The following is a 10,935-nucleotide window of genomic DNA, read 5'->3' as shown; positions in this document are numbered from 1 at the left end:
TTCAACCAATAATATATTGTGTTATGATAAAACCTACCGAGTAAGCAATCTGAAGAAATTAATAATATCAAAATACAACATTAACGACAGATAGAATACATATTTTAAGCTAATTATGATGATGCACCCACAAATCAGCGGCTCTCAAGCAAGCAAGACTGGCTCTGGACAAAAAGACAAAATATAAGGAGCTGACGGCCAACATTCAGTAATGAATAGGCACATGATGAAGAAGCAAAAGTATTTTCAATCCACAGCGCATTTATTTATCTACTTAGTAGCTAGTTAGCTTATTTAGGTTTAATGCTTTGTCTGGGTCTAGGTGAAATATGTATGGTAACATATAAATGCAGGACAATAATGAATTCATTATAGCGCACCCTGATCCTTGCACCCTTAATTATAATTAGTTTAAAGGTTAATCAGGCGTGGACTTACTAATACAAACGCAGACGTCCTTCTTGCTGTTTATCTATTATTTAGGCTATAACTTTTTAACAAAATATTTTCCTCGACATCTCTAAACTCGCGTCGCTAAAAAGTCGCGTGACTCAAATCCAGCAACGCGACCGTTCACAGTTTACACCCGTGTGTTGTTAGCTTATTTCATTCGTTACAGAACCATTTTGCATCTGTCAAAAGTTGAGTCGTACTTACCGGGTGTTTCTGGAGCGTAATGGAATCACACATTTTCCGATTCGGTGTTTTCGTGTGATTTTTTTTGACATAATAATTGTTTTGCTCTGAATTACATTTTTGTGTTTAACTTATTGATTTCTTATAGGTTGTTATTCGTTCACGGATTTTTGAAAAAATATTCCATATCGATAGTATCGATAGGCCTATCGATAGTGCGGCCTTTGAAGAATGAATGAATTATTATAAGTGGAGGAATATAAGTAGAGAGGCGTGATCTGGGCTTCGTAGCTCTATGGCTAGGGAAGGAAAATTGTCAGGAGAGCTACATTATGCAACTATGTAGTTATTATGTTGGGTGAAAATATAAAATAAAATAAGCGAACAATTTAATAAAGCAATAAATCAAAGTCACATCAATTTATGCGGTATTCAATACAAGTTTGTGAGGGAAAAATGTCAAAGTTGTGTTTGGTTGCCGGGATATAGTAAAATTTGTCGTATCATTTATCTATACACGTATACAGAAGAAGAGAATTTAATCGAGTGTACCTATTCTTAGCTATATTTCGAAAATGTGTGTTCAGCGTTTGGAAACCTTTTGTAGCGGCTGAGAGGATACCAGGGTGATACCATATCTTAAGTTTTTTGATTGATTTTTATCATTATTACCTGCTAATTTATTTGATAAAAATCAAGATACGCAGGGTTACTGGTATCTAACGCATAACCTTCAAAAGGTGCATAAGGTACATAGAGACTAACATATTTTGTTCTACGACTTTTGTCTAAACGTAATAAATACAAAAACTTTCCTTTATTTAGATTTAATGTCGTTTCTATAAAACGTTAACTCTATGTTCGTTTCCGCTACATAATGCTACTGTACTGTCACGTGTTGCTTGGCTATTACATAGAGTTAAAATGTGTAGAATCGCATATTAGATTGTATTATTTTTATATGAAAGAAAAAAACGACTAATCACAAATAAAAGTTGCTTGTTTTTATGTACCCAAGTAGGTTTTGCGTTGGATACTAGTAACCTAATGATATACAGTATCATACTAGTAACCCTGTATATCATAACATCAGACGTACGTACCTAACGCATTCCCACAACGTTATTATGTGGGCGTCGCGTCTCACCGCAACACGTGCGCCCATCGCACGCCGCAACCTCGCGGTGAGCCTAGGAATGTGAGTGCATCTTCCCCACACGACACATCATGTGTAGCTTGTCTGGGTTGAACTGGATTGATGGTGATGCGCGCCACAAAAATATCCCAAAAATTGGTAAGGTTCGGCTTAGAAGCTTAGAATGAGATTCAAACAGATCTTCAAATGAACATTTCTTGATTTTTATAAATAAACTAGCTGCGTCCTAGGGCTTCACTTCCGTGTGAATTTCTGGATAAAAATTACCCTATGTGTTAATCCAGGTTATATTCTACCCGTGTACCAAATTTCATAACAATCCCTCCAGTAGATTTCGCGTGAAAGAGTAACAAACAAACAAACATCGTCATTAACTTTTACATTTATAATATTAGTAGGGTATGTTGAAATATAGAACGCACCCTATTCTGACAATAAATAAACGTCAAGTCGTGTATTTTTTTCCCGCCTTCTGCGTCTCTCTTCCCGCGCTGCTCTGTCTGTAATGTGCTGGTTCTATTATCACTAATAAACTAAACTTAATTAATTATCAGTTTTTCTTTAGGGTACATTCGAAACTTAAAATTTCTTCCAACGTTGGTAATTTGAGACTTCTTTGTTATTCTAAGCTATGAGCTCTTAACACCGGAGCAGACTGATAGGTCAATACACCGTGAAGGGCTCTTGGTAGAGCCTATCAAACTTGCAATAGCTCTACGGCTATGAAATGGTCTGAGAGCCAGTCAACTGTTTGAAGTACAACTTTATGAAGATAAATATATTTTAGTTGTTCTTCAATGAGCATATTATAGCAAATGTTTTAGATATTACGTTACTTTTGAACCATGTTTATTTTATTTTGTGTAAATGAGGGGTAAATTTGAAAGTATGGAACAATTCTGTTTCTCTTTCATCTGACAGTTTCTCTCGGTTCCTTTTTCAGAAGTAAAGCATCGGAGCCCAGGGTCCGCAGTGAATTAATACACGTTCGAAAAAATAGGTTAATTAATTAATTTTTGATATCTTACTAAAACTCGTACAAAACGAGCAAACAAAAATTGTTATCCATCTATAGATACAATTATTATAAAGAGGTAAGCGTTTGTGAGTTTGTGTATTTGAGGCGGGTAATCTCCGAAAACACCGAACCGATTTAAAAAATTCATTCACCATTAGAAATATACATTATCCACGATTTCACTTTTATTTCAAAATTCCCATGGGAGCGGGACTATTCCCAAGCCTCGGGCAACATCTAGTTGCAAATAAATACTGTCTCTTTCTATAAAATCAGTTTACAACTCCACTGCTGCCTTCTATCCAGCTCCCGTATTACGTGCTGAAATAACTCAACAGCTTTCTATTATTCTCTTTGAATGAGTTTCGTTCGATTCTATCTCTAAATCCAATCTCGTACACCTTTTAATAGCTGGATTTACATAGGCCCTGTGCCGCGGTCAATACCGCTAGAATTTAATTAATTCTTGTTCATTTACGATCATTTACATACTTCGGTGGCGCAGTGGTAAAGTGCTTGCCTCTGAACCGAGAGGTCCCGGGTTCGATCCTCGGTCGGGTCATGATGGAAAATGATCTTTTTTTGATTGGCCCGGGTCTTGGATGTTTATATATATATGTATTTGTTACAAAATATGGTATCGTTGAGTTAGTATCCCATAATGCAAGTCTCGAACTTAATTTGGGGCTAGCTCAATCTGTATGATTTGTCCTAATATATTTATTAAACATAAACAAGTTTATTTGTTAGACAGATTAAAAACCTGCTATTTTCAATATTCATTTCGCTATAACTTTTTCAAACATGGCTAAGAACACTCGGGATAAAATTATCGAAGACACAAAAAAAACTAAACGAAAATCGGTTCATCTGCTTGGGAGCTACGATGCCACAAACAGATACACAGACAGATAGTCTGTGTATCTGTCTGTGGTAAAAATTACATTTACATTAGATTTTTGGTTATAATTTACATTTGGCTTAGTTATTGTATTTTTTCTTAAAGAGTGGTCTATTACTAACGCAGATAGATGCACAGACAGTCTGTGTATCTGTGTATCTGTCTGTGGCATCGTAGTAGACACGTTGAACTTATAACACCCTCTTTTTGCGTCGGGGGTTAGAAAGCTACAATGTAAGTGTTATATTTCAAGGGTAGTCAGACACAGTTATTTGTCTGGTGCCCTTAAGAGGCTTACCCATGGGCCCAGGGCTCTGTCAAGCGGTTATTTATCGCAGACCGATAGCTAACACAGTAATTTATTAGTTGGAAGCTATCGTAATGGCGGGCGGACTGGATACACGATAGCTTTGAGAGTTATTATGTGTTAGTGATGAATGGGCATTCAATACGTAGAATATATGAATGATGAGTCTAAATGACGTTGTGTAGTTGTGGGTGATGACTCCTTCGTATAGTGTTTATCAATATAGTGGGAACGCACAAACTACTATTGATTGACAGAAGGTAAAATACATCTAGGTCTAAAGGCACAGGAGACCAAATTGATGAATAAAATTTATGTATAACTAGAGGTACGTCCGTAAAAATATAATAAATTTTATTTTGATTTATTTACCTTTTTCAGGAATCACGCTATCTATTGGTTAAAACGCATGAAAATTGATCCAATAGTTTTTGAGTTTATCGCAAACAGAGAGGACTTTCTTCTATAATAATTATGTAAGAATGAGTATGCATGGAAGTCTTACAAAAGATCTATAGTGTTTAAATACATAGTAGTTATATTTACTTCATCTTTTACCTATTCATAGATAAACTCTTTATGCACCGATATATTTATTTTATCTATGATTGCATTATATATAGAACAATATTGTAGTATGTAAAAAAACAATTTTCCAATTATTATGTAAAAAACATGAACGAGTTATCATTATCAAAACTTGTAGCCCTGAACTCGTTAACATATTCAAATGCTAACCCAATAATTTAAAATTCCTGCTCTAAAAATATTATGTCTTGGTAATAATAAACTATCATGTACCTAGTCGATAAATAAATGTAATTAACAAAAGATTTATTTATGTTTTAATTCGACTATATTATATAAAATATAAAAGGACTTGAATGGCTATCTAAAGTAGGGTTTTCTATTAGTAAATCGACAGAGTGATGTCGAGAAACTAGATAAAGTTTAAAGTTTGGAACAAAACGTTTATTTCACAAATTACAGAAACTAATCACATCTGTTCTTAGAATTTTCTCTTTAGAACTCTTTCAAGCGTGGATGGCTGGCTCAGCAATAGGGTTAGCGATGACGACGGGCTCAGGCACAATTATTGGAGATCCAATAACTACAGGCTCAGGTACGACGGGAGCCTCAACGACCGCCACAGGCTCAATAACTTGATCTACCACACTGACTGGCTCCACGATCTGGTCGACCACGTTCACAGCATCAACGGCCACATCCACTACGTTCACATCGTCAACTGTGTCTGACACAACTGCAGGATTGACTGGTTCAATCACGGCCGGGTTGCCGAGGAGTTCACCAGCTTGGTTGTAGATGTTGAAGATGAGGGTGATCAGAGAGGGGCTGGCAGGAGTCTGGGAGATTTCGAAACTGTCGATGGCGGGACCAACGGCGATGGGGCTGGGTCCGTCGACAACAGAGACGGGGTCAATAGGAGTATCGACGACAGCGACAGGAGATACGGCGGGCGTGTCGACGATGGCGGGGCCAACGGCGATGGGGGCAGGGGTATCAACGATGACGGGGCCAACTGCGACAGGGGCAGGGGTGTCGACGATGGCGGGGCCAACGGCGATGGGGGCAGGGGTATCAACGATGACGGGGCCAACTGCGACGGGGGCAGGGGTGTCGACGATGGCGGGGCCAACGGCGATAGGGGCAGGGGTGTCGACAATAGCGGGACCCACGGCGACAGGGGTGGGTGTGTCGACGATGGCGGGACCAACGGCGATGGGGGCAGGGGTATCAACGATGACGGGGCCAACTGCGACGGGGGCAGGGGTGTCGACGATGGCGGGGCCAACGGCGATGGGGGCAGGGGTATCAACGATGACGGGGCCAACTGCGACAGGGGCAGGGGTGTCGACGATGGCGGGGCCAACGGCGATGGGGGCAGGGGTGTCGACGATGGCGGGGCCAACGGCGATAGGGGCAGGGGTGTCGACAATAGCGGGACCCACGGCGACAGGGGTGGGTGTGTCGACGATGGCGGGACCAACGGCGATGGGGGCAGGGGTATCAACGATGACGGGGCCAACTGCGACGGGGGCAGGGGTGTCGACGATGGCGGGGCCAACGGCGATGGGGGCAGGGGTATCAACGATGACGGGGCCAACTGCGACAGGGGCAGGGGTGTCGACGATGGCGGGGCCAACGGCGATGGGGGCAGGGGTATCAACGATGGCGGGGCCAACGGCGATGGGGGCAGGGGTATCAACGATGACGGGGCCAACTGCGACGGGGGCAGGGGTGTCGACGATGGCAGGGCCAACGGCGATGGGGGCAGGAGTGTCGACGATGGCGGGGCCAACTGCGATGGGGGCAGGAGTGTCGACGATAACGGGGCCAACGGCAACGGGGGCAGGAGTGTCGACAATGGCGGGGCCAACTGCGATGGGGGCAGGAGTGTCGACGATAACGGGGCCAACGGCGATGGGGGCAGGAGTGTCGACGATGGCGGGGCCAACTGCTATGGGAGCAGGGGTGTCAACAATGGCGGGACCCACAGCGATGGGGGCAGGAGTGTCGACGATAGCGGGACCCACGGCGACAGGGGTGGGGGTGTCGACGATAGCGGGGCCAACTGCGATGGGGGCAGGGGTGTCGACGATGGCGGGGCCAACTGCGACGGGGGCAGGGGTGTCGACGATGGCGGGGCCAACTGCGATGGGGGCAGGAGTGTCGACGATGGCGGGACCAACTGCGATGGGGGCAGGGGTGTCAACGATGGCGGGGCCAACTGCGACGGGGGCAGGGGTGTCGACGATGGCGGGGCCAACTGCGATGGGGGCAGGGGTGTCGACGATGGCGGGGCCAACTGCGATGGGGGCAGGGGTGTCGACGATGGCGGGGCCAACTGCGACGGGGGCAGGGGTGTCGACGATGGCGGGGCCAACTGCGATGGGGGCAGGAGTGTCGACGATGGCGGGGCCAACTGCGATGGGGGCAGGGGTGTCAACGATGGCGGGGCCAACTGCGACGGGGGCAGGGGTGTCGACGATAACGGGGCCAACGGCGATGGGGGCAGGAGTGTCGACGATGGCGGGGCCAACTGCTATGGGAGCAGGGGTGTCAACAATGGCGGGACCCACAGCGATGGGGGCAGGAGTGTCGACGATAGCGGGACCCACGGCGATAGGGGCAGGAGTGTCGACGATGGCGGGGCCAACTGCGATGGGGGTAGGAGTGTCGACAATAGCGGGACCCACGGCGACAGGGGTGGGGGTGTCGACGATAGCGGGGCCAACTGCGATGGGGGCAGGGGTGTCGACGATGGCGGGGCCAACTGCGACGGGGGCAGGGGTGTCGACGATGGCGGGGCCAACTGCGATGGGGGCAGGAGTGTCGACGATGGCGGGACCAACTGCGATGGGGGCAGGGGTGTCAACGATGGCGGGGCCAACTGCGACGGGGGCAGGGGTGTCGACGATGGCGGGGCCAACTGCGATGGGGGCAGGGGTGTCGACGATGGCGGGGCCAACTGCGATGGGGGCAGGGGTGTCGACGATGGCGGGGCCAACTGCGACGGGGGCAGGGGTGTCGACGATGGCGGGGCCAACTGCGACGGGGGCAGGGGTGTCGACGATGGCGGGGCCAACTGCGATGGGGGCAGGAGTGTCGACGATGGCGGGGCCAACTGCGATGGGGGCAGGGGTGTCGACGATGGCGGGGCCAACTGCGATGGGGGCAGGGGTGTCCACGATGGCGGGGCCAACTGCGACGGGGGCAGGTGTGTCAACGATGGCGGGGCCAACTGCGACCGGGGCAGGTGTGTCGACGATGGCGGGGCCAACTGCGACGGGGGCAGGGGTGTCGACGATGGCGGGGCCAACTGCGATGGGGGCAGGAGTGTCAACGATGGCGGGGCCAACTGCTACGGGGGCAGGGGTGTCGACGATGGCGGGGCCAACTGCGATAGGGGCAGGGGTGTCGACGATGGCGGGGCCAACTGCGATGGGGGCAGGAGTGTCGACGATAGCGGGACCCACGGCGATAGGGGCAGGAGTGTCGACGATGGCGGGGCCAACTGCGATGGGGGCAGGGGCCTCAGCGACCAACACGCGGCCGGTGGGGCCTGCGAAGGCCACGGCGACTAGAACAGCAGCTATGAGCAAGGATTTCATTTTGCTGTGGAAGTAAAAATGTATTTTAACTGATCACTTCAAATTCACTTGTTTTGACTGTTGTGCACACTCTACCATAAAATTAAATTCAAAATTTAGGAATCCACGGTTTCCAAACGGCTTAACGCACATTTTCCCGTTTAACCATTTAGATTCATCTTATGTTTTAAGTCATGTAGATCTTAGATGCCATTGTTTGAATGCTAGGATAAGAAAATTATTTTTTGTTCGAACTCAAAAAACGAATTATACGTATTTAAATTTCGCCTGTCCAAATTACAATAACTATTGTAACGACTTGGACATATTTACATTATCAATTAGAACGTTTAAAAAAGAAATTAGGTACATTAGAAATTAGGCCCAAGTTATTGAGGAATAGTTTAATTTTGTATTGTTTTTTGTATCAATAACTAACACTTAACACACTGTATTTTAGAGTCAGTTCGATAAATCTGTAACAATAATTAGTGGAAACTTGATAGATTTTGTAATAGTTAAGTTAAATTTTATTGTTTTTCCATATAACTTGTTTGTTTTGAAAATATAAATAAATAAATACAATAATTAGTAATTACAATCACAGCTAAGAACACATCTGATTAATTATTATTGTTTTTTAATAAGTTTTTATTAAAATCAAAATCAAAATCGGTTCACGCCAAATTTATACAACACTAGCGGCCCATCACGGTTTCGCTCGGGTTAAAACCAAATACATCATACACTTTAAAATCACACTATTTATTGGTGAATATCGATGAAAAAATTAGTGTTGATCGCGAATAGACAGACAGACGCCGACTTGGTTTTATAATGAGGATAGGTATTTCAGTACAAGATGTTCACAAATCACAAATTCACAATATATTATATCAATTTATACATACCTGTGTTTGTTTGATGTTCAACAAACTATGATTTGAAACATGTTTTTTCCTTTTTATATTAAAATTATAATCTTTTTGCCGTAATTAACAATTTTAGATAATGTTTTATTGCCTTTAATACCAGTAGCGATAGACAATGTTAATCTTATTTACGACCGACTAGAAAGATAAACATTGAAATGTTATCATATAGTAATAATAATATACACAAAAGTAATAGTTATTTGTAGGGTTCCGTATCAAAAAGATAAATAAAGGGACCCACCCTTATACGTCAACGCGATGAAAGAATTATCATTTAAGCTGCAAATATTGCAATAATACATGAGAATCGAGACCTGCAGCGGACTTCCTGTTGATCTGTTATTAAGAAATTTGGCAAAAAGTTAGAAATAATAATAGAGGTTAAAAAAATATATTCAGAAACCACAATATGAAAGAAAAACAAACTAATTCAATCTATAGTATGTTTTTAAAGTTTTTGAACATAATTCTATATTGAATGAATACCCTAACAATATTTGTGAGCAAATAATTAATTTGGAAACCAGTATAACCAAATGTAAATTAATGCTTAAGAACTATATATTAACTGAGTAAATTTGTAATGAGTAGTGACTCGCCTTACCACGTATAAACCTATATAGGTTTTTGTTGGTAGTGCTTGTATTTTTCATATAAATTATTGTAACATAAATAAAGAAATAATATTTCTTAATTTATTCATTACAATAATCTTCCATTTTAATTCAGTTATTTTCTTACACTTTATGTAAGGTAAAGTTCCTTCAAAAGTGGAAGAAAAATGTTTTTTTTTTCCAATTTAATCATATATCTGTACAAATATTGGTTTGCAAATTGCTTTTTAATTGAACTACTGAGATTTTACAATGCAAATAATCGGGTTTGTTAGTGTAACACAATACACAAAACAATTTCCTTTCCTTATTGCCAGAGACATTTATTAAAATTTATAATGCTAGATTAAAGCTGTAATTTATGAATCAAAGATTAAAAGATAGATAACTCATCTTAATCACAGAGATTATAACGTTGTTATTATGATAATAAATTAACGAATTCATAGCAGGACGTAGAATATTTAAAGGTACAGAAGATGAACTTGTAAACTTCGTAAAAAAATTTAATATAACCAAAAGGATTTTTTTGAATACTTGTGAACATGCATACAGGCATGCGGCCCACATGATGGTAAGCGGTTACCGCAGCCTATGGTCGCTGCAACATGAGAGAATTGACTTATTGGTCGACTCGCCATGTTATTTACCGGCGATGAATAACTTTGATTTTGTGAGTAGTGCTGAGTACCTGAGTATGTATTGAGTACCTGCACCTAATTATATATATATATATATATATATATATATATATATATATATATATATATATATATATATATATATATATATATATATATATATATATATATATATATATATATATATATATATATATATATACCCCGGAGCACAGCTAGTATCATATGTATGGGTTAAATTTACCCTATGTGTTATTCCAGGTTATAATCTACTCGTGTATCAAATTTCATAACAATCTGTCCAGTACACACATATCAAAAACTTTCGTGTTTATAATATTAGTAAGATTCATATTATGGGTCTCTTCTGTAAGTTACTTTAATTTGTGATTAAAACTTGAATGGCAATATACTTCATACTTTAAAACCAAATCATAATATTATTGTATTCGTATTGTACTTAATAGTATGGGAAATGAAGAATTTTATTTGCATTTACAAGTTGTCAATTCGGTTGTCGTGTATAAAGTATTATATACATTATACTTAATAGTATTACAATCAGAAATAAAATTAAATAATAAAAAAAAATAATAAGTAATAAAAAATATT

At 42.0% G+C, this 10,935-nt stretch overlaps 1 protein-coding gene across 1 annotated transcript; it reads right to left on the bottom strand.

The window, feature by feature from the left end:
- Nucleotides 1-4,968: 4,968 nt before the first annotated feature.
- LOC128678759 (calphotin-like) lies at nt 4,969-8,196 on the bottom strand. The gene has a single exon (XM_053760539.1). The coding sequence runs from the start codon at nt 8,152-8,154 to the stop codon at nt 5,053-5,055; it is 3,102 nt and encodes a 1,033-aa protein (XP_053616514.1). The 5' UTR covers nt 8,155-8,196; the 3' UTR covers nt 4,969-5,052.
- Nucleotides 8,197-10,935: the final 2,739 nt, after the last annotated feature.

This window comes from Plodia interpunctella, chromosome 2 (genome assembly GCF_027563975.2).
Source record: "Plodia interpunctella isolate USDA-ARS_2022_Savannah chromosome 2, ilPloInte3.2, whole genome shotgun sequence".
In the NCBI taxonomy this organism is placed as follows: Eukaryota; Metazoa; Arthropoda; class Insecta; order Lepidoptera; family Pyralidae; genus Plodia; species Plodia interpunctella.
The sequence above is the reverse complement of the archived record's forward strand: the minus strand, read 5'-3'. Positions and strand labels throughout refer to the sequence as shown.